Source organism: Phocoena sinus, chromosome 2 (genome assembly GCF_008692025.1).
Source record: "Phocoena sinus isolate mPhoSin1 chromosome 2, mPhoSin1.pri, whole genome shotgun sequence".
NCBI lineage: Eukaryota > Metazoa > Chordata > Mammalia > Artiodactyla > Phocoenidae > Phocoena > Phocoena sinus.
This window is the reverse complement of record NC_045764.1, coordinates 62,365,993-62,385,778: the sequence shown is the minus strand read 5'-3', so window position 1 is coordinate 62,385,778 and position 19,786 is coordinate 62,365,993. Positions and strand designations below refer to the sequence as shown.

The 19,786-nt window shown below is 51.3% G+C and overlaps 1 protein-coding gene across 2 annotated transcripts in view; it reads left to right on the top strand.

Annotated features, from left to right (window-relative positions):
• Positions 1–1,126: 1,126 nt before the first annotated feature.
• Positions 1,127–19,786, top strand: part of CD276 (CD276 molecule) — a 35,295-nt gene continuing 16,635 nt past the window's right edge. For both annotated transcript variants that reach the window (XM_032624545.1, XM_032624547.1), the window contains exons 1-3: positions 1,127–1,420; positions 17,007–17,133; positions 19,358–19,705. In XM_032624545.1, the coding sequence (XP_032480436.1) occupies positions 17,061–17,133; positions 19,358–19,705 (421 nt within the window). In that variant the 5' untranslated portion in view covers positions 1,127–1,420; positions 17,007–17,060. The remainder of the gene's footprint in view (positions 1,421–17,006; positions 17,134–19,357; positions 19,706–19,786) is intronic.

Sequence of the window (19,786 nt, the reverse complement as noted above, 5' to 3'; positions counted from 1 at the left end):
TTCACAAATACAGACACCCATGCCTCACTGCCACACACAAACACACTATAATTAAGTTTGAATTCAGCACTTACATGCAAGAGGGCAAATCTCGGTTCCTCCACTTGATGGTTGGATATCCTTAAGTAAGTTACCTATCTCCTTGTGTCTTAATTTCCTTATTTGTGAAAATGAGGATAATAATAGCATTACCTCATTGCATTGCTGGAAAGATGAAATGAGATAAAATGGTAAAGAGCTTAAAACAGTGGCTGACACACAGAGGTGAGCATGTATTCATGCATATTTCCTAAGCCCTCTCTCATATTGCTGCTGACACTTGGTGGTGGGTCCGGCCATAAGACAAATTGGAGTCCCTTTATCTCTCTGAGCCTCAGTTTTCTCACCTGTAAAATGGGGATAATATTATCTACATGGTCCAGCTGTTGTGAGGATTTAAAGAGGCCCCACATGGAAAGCTCTTAGTCTCTACCCTGGCCCACAGAGGACTGCTACACTTTAGCTGTTGCTGTCTGTAACTAATGGAGAACAGGTCAGAGAATAGGTGCAGGGGCCGGATGTGCCAAGGCAGAGGCCTGACCCCCATCTCTCCCCAGGCTGGAGGTTCAAGCCTGACCCCCCCATCTCCTCCCAGGCTGGAACTGGTTCCTATAAAGACAGAGCCCCAGGTCATGGGGAGGGGGTTGGGGCAGTGTCAGAGCTGCTCCCCCTTTGGGGGCCTGGGGTAGCCACTAGCCTGGCATGGGGCTGGGGGCAGGGCTGGCCGGGTGGCCGGGGGCGGAAGGAAAAGGGGAAAACCAGCTAGGTGGAAATTACCCTGCGGTTGGCTCAGGCGCCCACGACACACTGTATTTATAGAGAGCTCCCGGCAGCTCTCAATGCCTCACAGTCGAATTAACCCTTTCCAGGCCACGGTACCAGCCTGGTGGCAGAGAACACTGGACTGGGGGTCAGACAGCCAGATCTGAGCTCCGGCTCTGCTGCCAGCGGCCTGGAGGGGGAGCTGGGGTGGTCAGTGACCATTCACCTGTCCCCCTAGCAGAAAATAAACTTCGGATCTTGGGAGGGTGGGACAGGGTGGGAGATGGGCAGAGATCAGACCAGCGCGCCTTTACTAGGGCCCCCGCGTGGGTCTGGACCCGGGTCAGGGGCGAGTCTCGGCCGGGTGTCCTGCCCAGCGGGCGGGCTCAGGCCTCTGCCCCAAACCTTCGCCGCGGGTCCAATCCCGCCTCTGGGGCGCACCCGGGCCGCCTTTCCGGGCCTGCAGCTTCCTCCAGCCCGCCCCGCCCCTCGGACTCCCGGGGCCGCCCCCGGACCCCTTTCGCGCCCGGCCTCGCGGCGGCGGCGGCGGCGGCGGCGGCGGCGGCGACTCGGCAGCGCTCCGCCGCGTCCCCGAGTCCCGGGAGTCAGGCGCGGCGCGGTGAGTGCTTGCGTGGCGGGCTCGGCGCGCGTCCGGGCGGCCTTTGTTTGCGGCCGAGCCCTGCCCCGGGCTGCCGGGCAGCGTGCCTGCTGCAGGGCTGCTAGAGCGGGCGGTGAGCCCCCTCTCTCGCAGGGCGCCCCCACCCCAGCCCTCTCCTTGGGCCCGGGATGGCCTCCGCGCGGGGAGCACGGTGGACCCCGGCTCTGGGTCCTGGAGGAGGCAGGGGGCTACCAGAGTCCAGCCCCGCCCCCAACCTTGCCTCCCCTCCCTGGCCGGCGGGGCCCGGGGCAGTGTGGGACCTGCCCTCTCCCGAGAAGCCGCTGGAGGAGGCTGGGCGGGTAGCTGTGATCGCGGAGGCCCTGGGTGTGCAGGGGGAACAGAGGCAGATCTGTCATTGTGTTGATGATTCTGGAAAGCTTCACGAAGCCGCTAGCTGGAGCTAGGAGGGAAGTAGAGTCTCGCGGAGTCCCTGCAGAGGAAAACACCCTGACCTGACCACTAGTTCTGAGGAGGGAGAGGTGCCAGGGAGAGGAGGACGAGGGGCTGGATCGGGGAGGGGGGTCCATTCTGCCTGGCCCAGAAGGATGAAGGAGTGGGTGACTGGAGGGCTTCCACGGGCAGCAGTGGGCTCGAGGGGACAGATTCTGAGAAGGACAGGCAGGGACAGCTGGCCTGGGTGAAGGGATGCATAGTTGTTGGAGGGTGGGAGGCAGAGCACGAGGGAGCAGGGGTGGGGCCATTTGGGCTTGGGAAGTCTCAGGGAGATGGTGGGTGGGGTAGGATGGAGAAGGGGTGGAGGAAAGGTAGGGACCCAGGGTGGGGACACACTAGAGGGGAGGGGATTGGATTGAATCCCAGTGTCCCAGGTCCTCTATTGCTGCGTAGCTAGCGAATTGGCAGGTTTGGGGGCCTAAGGCAGTGAAACGCCAGAAAAAGGGATTTCTTTCTCAGCCAAACCTGCCCTAATGAGAAATGCGTGATGGATGACTCAGATATGGGATCTTATCATCGAGGAAAACGTTAAGCAAATAGGAAGGCAAAAACCATTGGGGAGTTGGGAGGGTTTGTTTGACTTAATTGAGAAAAACTATTTACCTTCAAATTGGATGTGGATATGGATAATTGTAGATAAGTCTGATTTCATCATTAAATGAAGGCCCTAGGTCCTTTTCTTACATGCTTGTCTCTAGCAGTTAGCTTCTATGTTAGAAAGTAATGAAGCTGTTCTGTTTTTAAGAGAGTTCTTTATTTAGTTCAGCCTCCTCTCTGACTCCCTCTTGCCTCCCAGAAGTCCCTAGGAAATCTGATGCTGTGCAGCCTTCCTTGTAGTTTGGGGCCCTGCACACAGGTGGGTGCTTTTGGAGGCTGAGAGAAATTGAAGTCTAAACTTGAATTTTAACTCTAAACACGTCCAGTGGGTTGGGCTGATCTGAGTGGCAGGGCTCTGAGGCTGTGGGTATGAGTGGTGGCTCATATTTCCAGCTCTTTAGGAAATGGGAATATTTTGGGTGAGTATAGATTAAGCATTAACACTTACGTTAACCATTAAGCATGGAAATCTTTCTCCGCTGTATTACACATATCACAGTTTTTGCACTAAGGACTTTTGTATAGCAAAGGGACCCTTGAGGGAGTGAGCTTTGCACTAAGTGGCTTCAGTGATGCTTGTATTGGTCCCATGACTGACTTTGGAATTCTTTTCTGTCTTCAATGACATCACTGGTGGTTTCTCCTGCCTGCTTTCAGTGAGCTTTCCAATTCATTCCAGACTCCTGTGTTCCAAGAAATCAGGCAATCCAGCTTGTTAGAGATGGGAAGCCTACATTAAAGCAAGCCCAAGGATGAGAAGGGGTTCTGGGATTTGAGGACCGCTTTTCCTTCCTGTCCTCAGCCCTCTGCACCTCTGTCTGGGCACCCAATGGAAGCAGGTTGGCTGAATGTCTGAGATACCCAGATGACTGATAGCTGGGTCAGGTGCTTGAATGTTTGTGGAAAGGACAGTTATAGAAGTGTTGTCCCTTCTGTAGAGCCTGTGTCCTTATTCTGCTGAGGTGGACTTCTGAAAGTTCCGGTGGGAATTCCTCTATCCTTAAACTGTAACCTTCTATGGAGTCGTCAATCTTCATTCTTTGGAGTAGGATTTGGGTTTGATGCTGAGCTGAGCAATACTGTTTGGGGTCAGAGACCGAGTGTGATCATAGAGCCGTAAGCTGGGATTCCACAGCACCCAAAGAGACTCCTAGAAAGTGTTGTAGAACAAGTGTCTGGCTTATTGCAGGCTGCTTCTTGGTTGGACATACAGGGCTTGTGCTATGTGAAGAAAAATTACCGAAATCCAAGCAGCCTCTGAGATTAACAGAGCCTGAACCCGTGGCCCTGAGTCACGGGGTCAGGTGAGGAGGAAGAAGGGCAGGCAGGATGATGTCACTGCCCATGAGCTTATCCTCTGAGTGGGTGGCCACTTCCATTGCTGTCCTTTTCCCACACCCCCAGGGCGGGAATGACAGGGAGGTCCACTGGCAAAAGAGGGAAGGCATAGTCAGGGCCTGGGGGAGGAGGGCAAAGAGGGTGGGAACCGGTCCATGTGGTCTTTGAGAAATTTCTTTTGGTCTCGTTGGCTCAGAATGGATCAGACATCTGGGAGAGGGCCACGTGTGCTTTATGTAACCCTTGCCTGCCAACCCCAGTTCTGCCACCCCTGCAGTAAGAGATTCCAGATAGGCGCATTGAGTTTTCAGGTTTGGAGGGTGGGGCTGTGATGGATGCAGTCCTATGAGGTAGGGTATCATTAGTTCCATTGTATAGATGGGTAAACTGAGGCCCAGAAAGAAGTCCTGTGCCCAAAGACATGCATTTGGCAAATTTTGGGGCTGGGATGCTGTCTCCCTCCAGAACTGGCTCTTTCTGCCACTCTGGAGGCAGACACAATCTTTACCCCTCATCTGGAGCCTGATAAGATGTGCTAAGGGTCCCCACAGCACGGCAGAGGATTCATCTGGGGAGCTGGGGAGAGGTATCCCAGACTAGTTGTCCTTGCAGCCCAGTTGGAACCATTGCTGAGAATTCTTACTCTTCGAGAGGCCTGGTCCTCAGCACACTCATGCCTTTCAGGAGTCCCTCTTACACCCTCCAGTTCTGACCAGTGCTCCCAGACAGCTGCCCCCATTCTTCCTCGTTCCCTTTGTGGTCCAGAGAATGAATGCCTCCTCCACACCCCTAATGCCTTTGGGCCTTTGACCTTCCTGAGGCTTAGGGAGGGTATGTTGGAGGGAACCCGCTGGGAGTGGGGTTTGAGAAACATCTTTTGTTGGGAGCCTGCGAGCAGGGAGAGATACTACCTCTGGGAGGCAGGGCTCCCAGGTCACCCTAAATCAGTGTAGGCTCCTAGGAACTGGGCCTCCCATGGGGGAGACACTGGAATGTGTACTTATGGGGATGGCCCTGTACTGGGGGATGTGGTGGCAGCAGGGGCAGTAGGGGCTTGAGCCCACTGGGAGGAGGAAGGGAGAGAGGACCACCAGGGATGAGCCAGACACAGAGATGGAGCTGAATTGTGATTTGCTGCTTTGGAGCTTGGGTGCTGGTGGGGTCCTAGGAGCAAAGGGGGTCAGAGAAAGAGTACTGTTCCCAGGGACCTAGATGTATAGATGTATAGCCTGACAGAGGAGGCTCAGTGCAGAGGATCCCAGGAGGACTTTTCCCCATGCCCATGGCAATAATAATAAAAGTAGTAATAATCGTTACCACTGTTTGAGTGCTAGGGGCTTTAAGTCCTCTCTGTATGTTATTTTATTCTTACAGCAGTTCTGTGGGGTAGGGATTGTTACCAGCTTTTTAGGGATGTGGAATCAAATCTCAAAGAGGTTAAGTCACTTAAACTTGATCATGTATGTGTCTAGCAAGGCTTCCGAGTTAGAATCTGAACCTAGGCCTGCCTGCTGTACCTGAGCTCAAACTGTACCCTGGGGCAGGCAAGGCAGTCTGATGATGCCATTTAACAAGTGAGGAATTGAGGCCCAGGGCCACTTGTGAGCAGGCCCTTAGTCACCTCTCATGGTGATTGATGACTGAGCATGACAGCCTACACTCGTTTCTCTAGGCTCAGATTCCCATCTCTATGATGGGCATGGAAGTGGGCACTGGACAGGTGAACTCCAAGGAGCCTTCAAGCTCTGAGGACTAGTGGCGTCTGCTACACTCGAGGAGGAATCCCTGGAGATCCAGAGGGGCTGGTGCTTAGGTAGAGAGGTGCAGCATTGTTTTGCCAGGGTGAACCTCTTTCAGGGTAGAAACCTAAAGAATGTGAAGGCAGGGAGGTATTTAGGTAGAACACATCTGGAGTAAGTGGACTCTTCCTTGAGTGAAGTCTGGAAAGGCTTCTGGAAGGGATGGGGTTTCCAGACATATCTAGGTAGGCACTTAACAGGACTCAGCAGAAGTTGAGTGAATGCAGATATATGTGTCACAGGCCTGCCGGGGCTTGACCTGGGATCCGCGCTCTGATTTGGTCTTATGCTCTCTCATGCCTTCCCCTCCTCTCTCCACTCCCCTCCTTTGAATCCTTTTTTTCTGGCCAGACCTCTTCTGAGCTAAGTGTAGCTTTCACTTTTTTTCCAGGGTTCTGTTTCTGATGGTGTGTGTGTGTGTACCTCCCGTGTGCACCCATGTGCGTGTATAGCCTCTGCACACACTTCCAGTTCTGAGATGGTGTCACACTGCCTTGTCAAGTGGCTGTTGAACCCTGGAAGATGCAAACTCATTTTGTGCTGGCCCCTCAGCCAGAAGAGGATGTGAGAGGCAGGCCAGCTGCTGTAGCAAAAGTCACCATGTTCTCAGATCTACTGAGATGTCTATGTTCTCTCTGGTTTTGCCTCCTCCGGTTCTGATGCCCTGACTTCAGTGTGGAGAGGGTGCCTCGGTGGGGATGGTCTGGCTTGGGGAGGCCAGGGGCTCTGCTCTGTCCTGTTCTCCCTCTTCTTGTTCTTCCTATAAGCCATAAGGGAAGCAAGCTGCGGATGCCAGCCCCACTCTCCTGGGCTGGCGCTGATGACACACTGCTGTCTTGACTTACACAGAAATCACTTGGAGAGAAAGAATTGATTTCTTCTCTTGGGTGAGATCGTGGGGGTGGGGAGCAGTGCCAAGTGGACAGCCTTGAACTCCAAAGGCCCAGACTGACTCATTATCAGGAAAAAGGAAGGCCAACAGGATTCCCAGGGAACTCTGGAGATCCCCTCGACTCTTTCCCCAGACTCCATTTATAGAGCACCTATACTAACTAGGACAGTTTAGATAATTTTGCTCAGTTGAGTCCTATAATCGTTCTATGAAGGTGGAGTTTAAATTCCTATTGTACAAATGAGCAAACGGAGACTTAGAGAGGATGTTTTCCCAAAGTTGCGTGGCTAGGAAGTGACAGAGTCTGGATTTGAACCTATATCTCTGACTCCAGAGTCATCTTCTAAAACACCAGGGCTCACTCCTTCCATGAAGCTTCTCGTGACTACACCAGCCCAGCATGTGATCGTCGTCATAGCACAGGAAGGAGGCCAGGACCTTCCTTTGATGGTTAAGGAGATGAAGACCCTGAGAGACAATGGGCTTGCTCTAGGGAGCCTAGCAAGTCAGTGGTAGAGCCTGGTCTAAAACCCACATAAATCTTTATGTTGCTGTTTTCCTTTTTCGTTTGTTAATACAAAAGAATTACACGCTCGTTGTCAAAGTTACAGAAGTACATCAACGAGAAGGTGGAAGTAGACCTTTACCTTCATTCCCATGCCCCAGATTTGGGTTCACTATCATACTTCCAGACCCATTTTCTATATACAAACATTCATCCATCCATCTCTCTATCTAAACACACAGGCATTCATTCATTCATTCATTGAACAGTGCTTTGAACACTCATTATGTGCCAAGCCTTTGGTAGAGCTAAGGATCCAATAGTAAATAAAGCAGACGTGGTTCCTGCTCAGGGAGGTCTCAGTATGACACGAGGTAAACAAACTGCAACGCAGAACAGGGACATCCTTAGAGTGGCAGACCTCCAACCCAGCTTTTCTGCCAAGGTGACCCTCAGGATGTCATCCAGGAAGAAGGAACTGTGTTTGCAAAAACCCTATGAGGTAGGGAAGAGGGTCTCATTGTAAGAGACCCTGATGAGAGGTCAGTGAGAGGAGGTGAGGCTGGGGAGGTGCGCAGGGCCCTGCATGCCATGGAGGAGCTGATTAGATATTGAAAGTGATGACATGATGCACTTCTGTTTTTACAGCAGTTTTTCTGGTTGCCGTGTAGAGTCTAGATGGGAGTATAGAACTGGGTTGGGGGACAAGAGAGAAAGCGGGGGACCGGTGAGGAGGCTTTTGTCGTCATGCAGGCAAGAGATGATGGTGACTTGGCAGACCAGAGAGAGAAGCAGAGGTGGAGGGGAATAGAGAGAGTAAAGATATATCGGGTTGCCAAACTTTTTCTGTAAAGGGCCAGAAAGTAAATAGTTTAGGTTTTGTGACTATTGCGACTACTCGGTTCTGTTGTAGTGGAAAAGCAGCCACAGACAATATGAATGAATGAAGTGTGGCTGTGTGCCAATGAAACTATTTACGGATACTGAAATTTGAATTTCATGTGATTTCCATGTGTCATGAAATAGTTTTCTTCTTTTGATTTTCTAACCATTTAAAAAGGTAAACCTTGTCTTAACTGGTGAACTGAACAAAAGCACGTGGTGAGCTGGATTTGGTGCTGGGGCTGTAGTTTGCAGACCCTTGAGATATATTTTGGGGTCAGGGATGGCTGTTCTTGGCGATGGATTGTAAGGGTGTGAGAAATCAGGTTTCTGGCTTGATCAGAGGGGGTGGAATATGGTGCCTTTACGAAGTGGGAAGGGCTGGGGAGGAACAGGTTTGGGGGAGAAATCAAGAGTTTGAAGAGGGACATGTTAAGAGGGAGATGCCTGTGAGTCATTGGAACACAGATATTTAGGAGACAGTTGGGTTTAAGTTTGGAGCTCAGATGAGAGGTGTGGACTTGGAGAAGTAAATCTGGGAGTTGCCAGCATATAAATGATATTTAAAGCCATGGGAGTGGATGAAATCATCTAGGAAAAAATAGTAGAGAGAATTAAGGAGAGGGCCTAGGAGCAAGTTCCAGGGGGTTCAGTGTCAGAGAAGGAAGGGCCTGCACTGAAATATAGGAGATGGAGCGAGAGGTAGGTGACTAGATCTTGGACCATGGGACCATTTATTAATATAGAAATTAGGTCATATAACTCACAATATTCTTTATTCACATGACCTATGTCATGGGCTTATTTCCATGTAAGTACACCTTCTTTTGAAAGGCGGTATGCTATTCCATTATATACATGCACCATAATTAATGTACCAGTTCCCTGTTGTTTTCCATTTTTGCTGCTGCCTGGGTGTCTTTGAGAATGGAGCTAGTGTTTCTGTAAACCAGTCCCTGCCAACTATGGCCCCTGGGCCCAATCTTTTGCTGCTTGTTTTTGTATAGCCCAGAAGCTAAGAATGGTTTTTACATTTCTAATGGTTGAAAAAAAATCATGTGATTCATGAAAATTATATGCAATTCAGTTCCGAGTGTCCATAAATAAAGTTCTATTGGAACACAGCTTTGCTCATGCATTTATGCACTGTCTCTGGCTGCTTTCCTGCTGTAAGGGCAGAGTCGAGCACTTGTGACAGATATGGGAGGGCCTGCAAAGCCTAAAACATTTGCTATCTGGACCTTCACAGAAGAAATTATGCTGACCCCTGCCTGACTCGATTCTACATCCAGAACCAGCAGTAGGTCCACACACAGGCTGAGCAGGGTATTTTGAGCATCTCCGGGAGGACACGATCTAGAGAAAAAATTCTTTGATGCCCGAAATTCTGCCATCAGCTCTTATTTTGAGTAAACCATTGCCCTTTTAAAACATCATCCTTTAAAATTCAAACCTCCTCTGCAAGGTTAACATTACATATGCATCAATTAATCAAAGGTTGGGCCTACCTATGGCAACAATATTACTCCTCTACTTAAAACCCTTTCTTTCTTATCACCTACAAGCTAAATCCAAACATGACCTCCTGTTCCAGCCCTGGCTTGCCCTTTAGCTTCTCCTCCTCCTGTGACCACCATCTTATATCTCCTGTCTGCCCACATGGAAGGGCCTGCATTCCTCCAGCCTCCCATGCTGCCTCCTTCCTCACTGCCTTTGCCTGGGTTTCTCCCAGTGCCTGGAATGGCCTTTCCCAGCCTGACCACCTGGGGAGCTTCAGGTCAATTTTAAAGGTTCACCTTTAGGGTTATCGTGCCTCTGAGGTACCTCCAAGTGGTCCTCACTGTATCTTAAGTAGTACACTGTACTGAACTACAGTGATTTCTGTGCACTCCCCTATTGTAATGCAGGCTCCTTGAGGACAGAGACAGTTTAGTCCTCTCTCTGTCCCCATTGCCTGCCTAACAGGCACTCAGTGAAGAGTTAAGTGAATAGCTAAATACACGAATGAACGTATATTCAAGGACTCCTTCGGTTGTAGATAATAGAAACCTGGCTCAAACTGGCTTAAGGGAAAAAAAGAGATTGCTCACGTATCTGGGCAGTCTGGTGCAGCTTGCTTCAGGCATAGGGGCTGAAATGTTGTTTTCGGGGCTCAGTATCCCTCCTGCCTTCACCTCTGCCTCTGTATCTGTTTGGATCAATTCTTTAGGTTATTGCTAGCTGATAGATTCATTGCCAACAGCGCCAGACCACATCCTTCTTAGCAACCTCGGCAAGAAAAGAGTGTTTTCTGAGAGCTCCAGCAGCAAAGCCCTGGGAGGTCTCTGATTGGGTGTGGCTTGGCTCACAGGCTCATTCCCAAGCAAATCACTGAGTGGGCGCAGGGCGGGCATCCTCCAGTACGCTGGGTCTGGTCACACGCCGAGGGCTGAGGCTGGGGATCAGCCCCACCAGCACCAAATGGACTGGGTTCCCTGCAGGAAAGCGGAGCCCTGTCATCACAAGGAGCCAGCCTAGAACGAGAGGGGGGCACTCTAGCAGAAAGGATGAGGAACAAAATAAGAGTATCAAGACTGACTAGTGAAGGTAGAGAAGGTCTGCGCAGCATCTGTTTTGCTTCTGTATCAAGGAAAGAAGGGACAGAAGCTGTTAAGAAGGAACCCAAGTTCAGGCCAGGAGGGGAGGTGATAATCTGCTTTAAATGGATTTGTCTTCTGGCCCCTAGGATTGCTGAGTGAATTTGGAGATAAGATCTCTGAGAAGCGAGCAGGGATATTTCAGGACAAATGGGGTAGACAGTGGGGGCGGGGGGAGGGGGAAGGTGTGGGTCGCAACATTCCAGTTTCCCACTGTGTACAGAATCAATCCAGGGTCCCTAACCGACCCCTGAGCACCTCCCTTGCCTCATCTCCTGACTGCCTCTCCTCGGTGTCCCCGTCTTCCCAGAATATGCTGTGGGTGCTTGCTGCTCCGTGGCTTTGCCTGTGCCAGACAGCTGAAATGTCTCCTCCTCTAGGAGGTCCAGCTAAACCTCCCCACTCCTCCATGAAGTGCTTGACCCTCCGTTCCCGTAATACCTGCTATAAACCTGCATCATGTTTGTTGTGTGAATGGATAAATGAATGCTGGAAGACCCAAGATGGGCAAATAACCAGTTTTATGGGGAATAAGGTAGATTATGGGAAGAACAGATTGGTGACCTTAATCCCTGACAAAACCCTGGAACTAATTGTCAATTGAGCACTTGAGGAAGAGTCCAGTTTCTTCAAATGAGCCTTTTTTCTGGTTCTTCTCCACTTGAGTGGTCCCCCGCCAGAAGCAGTGACACTTTGGGGATGAGAAAGATGGGCAGCTGGGTGAGTGGCAGCACAAGTAGGAAAATTTGTGACCCCAAAGCCCTGAATAGTAGATGGACGTTGATCCTGGGGCAGACCCTAGGGCTGTACGGGTTTCCTGTTCCTGTCCTCTCCCTGAGGGCCTTGATGACACAAGAAACAAAGTGGGAAGAGGAGGGCAACCTTTTTAGATAAATTCATTTGTTCTCTTCTTCATCCACCAAAAATTATTGAGCACCTTCTATGCACCAGGTACTGTCAAAACAGTACTTCAAAAATGGCATCGTTACATAACATCGTGGCATGGTTACATAACACTGTGACTGCACTTAATGCCACCAAATTGTACACTTAAAAAGGGTTAAAATGGGAATTCCCTGGGGGTCAAGTTGTTAGGACTACACGCTTTCACTGCCAAGGGTCCAGGTTCGATCCCTGGTTGGGGAACTAAGATCCCACAAGCCATGGGGTGAGGCAAAAAAGAAGAAAAAAAGGTTCAAATGGTAAACTTCATGTTGTGTGTATTTTGCCATAATTAAAAAATATATATCATGGCAGTTGGAGTGAGGGACTCAGCTTAACTGAATGAAATGTAACAGTAACAAATGAGACATCCTATAAAGCTCCACCCCTTCCCTGGATTTTTCAGAAGAGGATGGCAGAGATGTGGATCTGCAGCAATGTGAGCAAATGACTTCTGCTTGTTGGCCACAGATTTGACAGTTTATTATTTTGGGTTGTTTCGGTGAAAAATGTGGCATGGCTGCCCAATATGACCTCTACCAGGGAGAGGAAGATCCAATACTTGCAGGGCTGTTATAAGGGAGGGGGCAGACTTGTTCTGCATGGTCCAAGGGGTCGAATGAGGAATGATACGGGCTGACAGACTTTGGCTCAGTAAAAGGTAGAGCTTTCCACCAATGAGAGCTGCTCAAAAGCCAGTGGAGTTCTTTGGGAGGTAGTGGGTGCCCATCCCTAGAGGGAGCAAACAGAGGTTGTGGGAGTGGCCAGAGAAAGGTTCCCCGTTCTGCGACCTGACCGTTAACTTCTGCATCTTCTTCAGAATTTGTCTGGTGGCGGCGGGGGGTGGGGGGTGGGGGGGGGCTCTTCTCATTCCATGAGCTCCCTCAGTGATCCCAACTTTGGCTTCCATGAATAGCTCCCCCGTCCTGTTCTGAGTTCCAGCTCTGTGTGTCCAGGAATCCATCAAACATTTTGTCACGGATGATCCATTCCAAGCCCAGTCAGAATTGTTCTTCCCCCTCATTTCCAGGTCTCCCCATCTTCTGTGTGTGACACATGCACCCATTGGTTGAAGCCTTCAGTACATCCTTGGCTCTTCCAGCCCCTCGCGTACAAACAATCCCTAAGACAGTCATGTCTACCCTTGAAATATCTCCTAAGCTGTGCGCAGGTATCATTAAGTGACTCTGATGAGATAGTGTTCAGTTCATGTTTTGAAACACCTTTTCTAGATGTGGTTTCCTTTTGCTGCTCTGAGCAGTAGCAATTTTCACGGGGTGGGAAGAGGGGGAAGAGAAGGCGGGAGAGGAAGGGAGGGATGAGTCCCTAAATTAGTCACTTCAGATGCTGTAAGAAAGACCCAAAATAACGGTGACGCTAGAACAGATGCTTATTGTCACCCAAGCGACAGTCCGGGTATGTCCAGTGCTGATACTGCAGCCACTCAGGGGCCTTCTGTCCTGCTGTTCTGCAGTCCCCAGGGTGTTGCCTTTGGCAGCTTGGTCCTAGATAGCTCACCACAGCTGTGTTCCAGCCAGTGGGAAGGGGGAGGAGGAGAGAGAGGGTATGCTCCTTCTCTTTAAAGGCATGCCCCAGAAGTTGTACACCTCAGTTCCTCCCACATCCTATTAACCAGAAAATGATCACATGGCCATACCCTGCCGCAAGGCAGGCTGGGATCTGTAGTCTTTAGCCAGGAGGCCCTGTGCCTAACAAAATATTCTACAGAAGAGGAGAAGAATAGATGTAAGGGGAACACTAGTGGTTTCTACCACAGTCATTTTGTACGTTTCAGTGTGACCTGCATGGCAGTTAATTGGCTAGACCTTAAGGATAGAGTACATGAAGGCTTAAGGTACTAATGAAGTTCCATTAGCATCCAGTAAAGCGTTTTTTTTCTTTTATAGATGGGAACATGGAGCTCAGAGAGGGGAAGTTACCTATTAAGACTGCACAGCAAAGTGTCAGAAGTGGGACTAGAACCCAAACTTTGGGCTCACTTTTTACTGTTTCAAAGAGATCTGGCTGAGAGGCTGACAAGCAGTGCCAGGAGGACAGGTCTCTTGGGGCTGGGGAGAGACCACTTTCCCAGCCTGTCTACCTGCGGAGCTGCTCATCATGTGTCAGCACTCACCTTTAGGGTTATCATATCTCAGAGGTGCCTCCAAATAGCCCTCACTGTATCTGAAATAGCACTCTGTATGGAACTGAGGTGATTTCTGTGCACTTCCCTATTGATGCAAGACAGACGCAGCTTAGTCCTCTGTTCCCAGTGCCTGCCTACCAGGGACTTGGTGAATAGTTAAGTGAATAACTAAATACACAAATGAATGTATATTCAAGGACTCCTTCAATTGCAGGTAATAGAAACTTAGCTCAAACTGGCCTGAGGGCGGGGCATAGCTGGATCCAGGGGCTTAACTGCTGTTTTCAGAAGCTGTGCTTCTATCCTATGCTGGCTAGCAAAGATTGACACTGGTTATGTGGCTTGACCCTTCTTGCCCTCTCCGTGGGAAATGTTGTCCAAGCAGCCCGGCAGGAATTGGGAAGAGGCAGGGGGTTAAGAGAATATGGGGTGCTATTGGTGGTCATGGTAGGGGCAAGGAGTTCCTCTTGGATATCCCCAGGTCCAGGGCATCTTGGTAAAGAGCCCAGCCTCAGCCCTTGATCTTTGGTTTTGGCTTTATGGGGGTACATCTTGGATCATCTCTTGGGAGCTTCCCTGTGGCTCCACCTCTGCTGAGGTTGGATGCACTTACTGTACCCTCAGGCCAAGGGTGACCTGGCCCCCTCACTCCTGCTCCTCTGGGAAAGCCAAGGCACCCTGTGGTCTTTCCTGGCAGGGTTCTGTGGAGTTCCTGCATTCGGCAGGGTGGGGGGTGGGGTGGGGTGGGGAGGAAGAACCGTCTGCTGACTCACTGGGAGGGGCGGTACATGCTGACTCCAGGGCAGGTCCTGCCTGGGGATGACAACTCCCCTTTGTAGAAAAGGTGGGCAACGTAGTATGAATGCAGCGTGAGGTCTGTGTGTCTCCATGGGGCTCTGCGTACTAGGCAGCCCATCTGTCCCACTGGTCACAGGCCATACTCTCATTCCCTGGCAACATCTTGTCTCTGAGATGTGTTTCTCCCTCCTGCCTTCAGCTCTGGGAGCCCAGCTGTCGGGGTGGGAGTCTCTTGGTGTCCTCGGTTCTGGTGTGTCAAGGGCTTCTCCCCAGGGAAAGCACGAGAGTGGGAACTTCCCTGAGTCCAGAGTCTAGGAAGGGAGTTGAAGGGAGCAAATCCAATGCCCACCCCTGCGAACCTCTCATCCTCCCTCTGGAGGGAAGGACAGCTCGACCCTTGGGGAACCTGATAGGTCTGGTCAGAAGAGAGGTGCTCCCTGACCTCCCCACATTCGTGGAGGTGGCAGGCAGTCCCAAGCGACCCTGGCAAGTACAACCCAGTGGCAGGAATTAGCTTGATGGATGAAGGAGAAGTCATAAGAAAGGTCTTGAGTACAAGGCAGAGCCCTGTGGGTTTACTCCCGTGGTAAATAGGGAACCATGAGAGGTGCCTGTGGGGGAAGGTTGTGAGCAGATTCCTACCTCAGGTCCTAAGATGAGACATGTAAAATGTGGGGTTGTCAGGGATGGACTGGAGGGTCCCAGGAGGATCACGGGAGTGCTGGTCGCACAGGTCAGGGTGGGAGACGGTGGGCATGGGCACCAGTGGGAAGGGTGAGGGAGGCCCAGGAAAGACAGGCCTTGGTTCTGTCTGGGGGTGAAAGAAAGGAAGGGAGACTCGGAATCTGGGAGTTTCTTAACCTTAGTCCCTGTGATTCCCTCAGTGGGCAGGCAAGCATGGCAGGCCGCTGCCTGCCAGCACTTCCTCTGGGCCGTGGTGGCCCTTGTAGGCAGGATGTGGTGCCCGCCAAGGGTGACTTTATGAATGGAGCGTGAAGGCTGCTGACTCAGCAGGTGGCAAGGCTTTGAGGCCGCCAGGTTTGGACCGGAAGTGTCTGGGAAGGAAGTGGCTGCTCAGGGCTTCCCCGCCGCGGACAGCTGGGGGTGGAGGATGTGCTGGGCAGGATGCACCCGGCTTGGCTAAGGGACTCCCTCAGCTCAGCTGCTGAGTGTGTGTGTGGGTGGGGTGGGGAGTGGGGTGCTAGGCTGGGATTGGGAGGGTTGAGGCTGGGTGCCTGTGACTGGAATTGGTGCTAATGGCTGTTGATGACATTTGCTCCCTGGAAGGGCAGAGAGGTGTGTCAGGAGGTGGGGAACTCGAACCCTTCTCATCTGTGCTCTCTGGCAAATTACATCACACTAACGAAGTCCCCTCCCTTATCTGGGCTTTAATTTTTTTCTTCTTGCAGAATGGGACCAAGTCAGGCAGCCCCGCTCCCTGGGTGGTTTTGGAGAATGTGAAACCTTTTGTATTTTTGTGAAATCGTGTTGGATAGCATGAATCGACCCTGGTGACGTGGTTTGGTCAGGAGGTGGCACAAACAATCAGGCAGCAGCTGTGGGACACAGGGAGAAGGCGGACAGCTTGGTGGGGCTGGGGGCGGGCAGAAGGGCAGCCAGGGCCAGGAGCGGGGCTGGACCCGGGGAGGTCTGGGCCTCCCTGGCTCAGGTCTGACGTGTAGTCACAGAAATACCTCACTCGGTCCTGACTCCGCTTGGGGGGTCAGCCCCAGTCCAGGCCTCGTCCATTTCTGATCGGTCTTGGGTACTCACTACACACAGGTTAAACTAGCCAGTGTCCTGTCCCTTCAGCCCCGTACTCATATACCAGGCTGCCTTCTAGAAGTCTCACCTGGAAGTTCCTGCACAAACACTGCTCACTGTACGTGCCCTACACCGAACCCTTCCACATTCTCTGTCTCCGTGAGTGTCCCACCTGGTCACTGGGCTCAAAACCATGGACACCCTGACTGCTCCTTCTCTCTCTCCCCTGTCCTACCATGCTGTCGCTTTCTCCCAGACCTGCTTTGTCTCTTCTGTCCAGCTTTTCTCATTTATCCTGCACATGCTGTCAGAGTAATCTTTAGGAACCACAGCTCTGACCATATCCTTTCCTCTATTCCAGAACCTTCAGCGGCTCCCAGCTGCCTTTAGGATAAACTTTCAACCTCTTAGCCAATCTCTAAGTCTTATTCTCCCATACCAGCTGTTGTCTTGAGCCAAACCAATCCGTGTACATCCTTGGCCTGAGCAGGCAGACTTGCCTTTACTAGCTGCCTTGCCTCTCCTTCCTTTTGTTTGCATACCAACATCTTAGAAGGGGTGGGTCCCAGCTGCCCACTGCCCTGCTCCCCTGATCCAGCCTCCCCAGTGACTCACTCCCCTCCTGCCAGCATCTCTCAAAATATCCCTCAGCAGGGAGCCTTGTGCGGGTATAGGAGGGAGGACCTCCCAGCGAGCAGTTGCAGCCTTCCACCAAGCTGGTCCAGGGGAGATGAGGTGAGAGAGGGCCTGGGGAGGACGTTTTGAGACAAAGGCCTCGCTTCCTCTTCCTCGCAGGCAGGGGCAGCCTTCCACCACGGAGAGCCCAGCTGTCAGCTGCCTCACGGGAAGATGCTGTGTGGACCGGGCAGCACGGGTGTGCGTGTGGCCACTGCCCTGGGAGTGCTGTGGTTCTGCCTTGCAGGTGAGGGGAGCAGGGTGGGGCCTGGAGGTGGGGGAGGAGGGGACCATTCCCACCAAGCCTCTCTGTCTAGCAGGGCTGGGGAGTTTTTGGCTAACCTCCTCCCAATCTCCTCTCTGCCCTGTCCACCTCATTCCTACCCCTGGGATCCAACAGGCCACTTAATTTACGTTTTTTAGACTCTGTTTTCTCTTCTGTAAAATGGTAACGTGAGCACTAAATGTGATAACGCTGTTTCTCGAACAAACTGTATGTGTGCTTCCTCCCCAGGGCCTTTGCACATACTGTTCCCTCTGCCTGAAACTTTCTGCCCCCGAATGTCTGCATGACTTGATCCCTTATTTCATTCAAGCCTTTGCTCAAATGCCACCTTCCCCAGGCTTTCCTGGCTACCTTGTATAAAATAGTTCATCTTCCCTCCCTTTCCCTGACCTTACTTCATGCTTCCTCCCAACATTTATCTCCACCTGACATATTATATGTTTGCTTGCTGATTGCCTGCTCTGCTCAAAGAGCAGGATGTATCTCCAGGGCCAAGATTGATGCCAGCCACATAGCAGGTGTGTAAATCTTCCCACACAGTTCTTGGCACAGAGTTAGCATTCAATTATGGCAGCTACTTTAGTAACAACATCATCATAATTCAAATCCTAATCAGTTTCTGCTCTAAGGGAGAGTTTGCTTTCTCCCGCCAAGGGGTAGACAAAGTTGAGTGTCTGGTGCCATCTGGTGGTCGGAAAGAGGAAGCACCGCTTTACCCAGAGCTATTGATCCTTTGATTTCTTCAGACAAAGGGCTTTGCTTTGTCTGGGTGATTCCTCCGGTTTCATCCCCCAAATGCCCGATACAAGGGGCACCCTGTTGGTCTCCAACTGGAGAGCTGGCCTGTGGCACCTGGCATTGTGGCAAGAGATCCAATGCCCACTTAAGACCTTTAGAGATCACTACACACTGCAAAGATGATGATACCCACTCCCTGTATGTTATTCATGATGAAAATACTAACTATAAAATGCTATTTTTCTAAGTGTGAGAAACCTTTAATGAGTGCAGTATTCAGTTAGCTTTGTTTCGAGACTGTTTGATCTTCACAATTTTTTTTTTTTTTTTTGCGGTACGCGGGCCTCTCACTGTTGTGGCCTCTCCCGTTGCGGAGCACAGGCTCCGGATGCGCAGGCTCAGCGGCCATGGCTCACAGGCCTAGCCACTCCGCGGCATATGGGATCTTCCCGGACCAGGGCACGAACCCGTGTCCCCTGCATCAGCAGGCGGACTCTCAACTACTGCACCACCAGGGAAGCCCTATCTTCACACTTTTTGAGTGTGCCTGCTTTGCTGATGCCCAAAGCACAAAATCTAACCATTACCCAAGAATGGCAGTGCCAGGCTAGGGGACACATCTCACCAAAAGAAAAGCTATCAGGAACTCCTGCTTAATTTTCCAGGGCTCTAAAAGAAGAGCTGGACTGGAGGCAGAGGTGACTGGGTGGGAGGCTGCAGGGTAAATCCACAGGACAGAGGGCAGGGGTAGGAGCAGGGGAACCTGCCCCACCAGGCTTTTCTCTGGTTGTGTCATACTCTTTTTTCATTCCCTTTCAATCTCAGCTTAATATCTCTTTATGGAGAAAGTGGCTCACCACCATATTTAAATACATGGGTATTCTTTCTTTCTTGCATAAAAACTAATCATGTGTATTTAGGAAAAGAAAAGTGAAAAAGCACTTGTGATTCTTTCTCATCCAGAGAAAACCACTAATAACATTTTGGTGCATACTTTTTTAAGACTCCCTTTTTACAGTTTATAAAGATAATATATATTTGGGAAATGCAACCAGCACAGATAGGTGTAAAATACCTGCCAGAGTTTTGAAGAGCTACCTCCTTGCTTTCTATCCACTGGCTTGCTTTCTTCCTTCATACCCCTAATCACATACTAATAAGAATTTGTGTGCTAGTTTGTCCCTCTCTCCCACTAAGACGGAAGCTCTGTAGGAGTGTGACCTTGGTGTTGTTCTCCGTGGCATTCCTAACTCTTACCCCTGGCATAGTGGGTGCTTACTATATTCCTGCTGATTGAATTAGAACCAAAGGTAATAAACTCTTAGGCCTTAAAAAAAAAGGGGGGGTGGACAGGGCCTGAAGTTAACCCGGAAGGGGAGGGGGACTAGGGAGGCCCGGAGTGTCCCGGCCCCTCCTCACCGTCCCACCCCACCAACCGCATCCTCAGGCGCCGCAGTGGAAGTCCGGATCCCTGAAGACCCCGTGGTGGCCCTCGTGGGCACTGACGCCACCCTGCGCTGCTCCTTCTCTCCCGAGCCCGGCTTCAGCCTGACACAGCTCAACCTCATCTGGCAGCTGACAGACACCAAACAGCTGGTGCACAGCTTCGCCGAGGGCCGCGACCAGGGCAGCGCCTATGCCAATCGCACTGCTCTCTTCCCAGACCAGCTGGCTCAGGGCAACGCATCCCTGAGGCTGCAGCGCGTGCACGTGGCTGATGAGGGCAGTTTCACCTGCTTTCTGAACATCCGGGACTTTGGCAGCGGCAGAGCTGCGGTCAGCCTGCAGGTGGCAGGTGAGAGCCGCGAAGGGGGTGTGTGTGCCCTCCCTTTGGCACACCCCTCATACTTCCCGCAGCCCCTTTACCCACTGACCC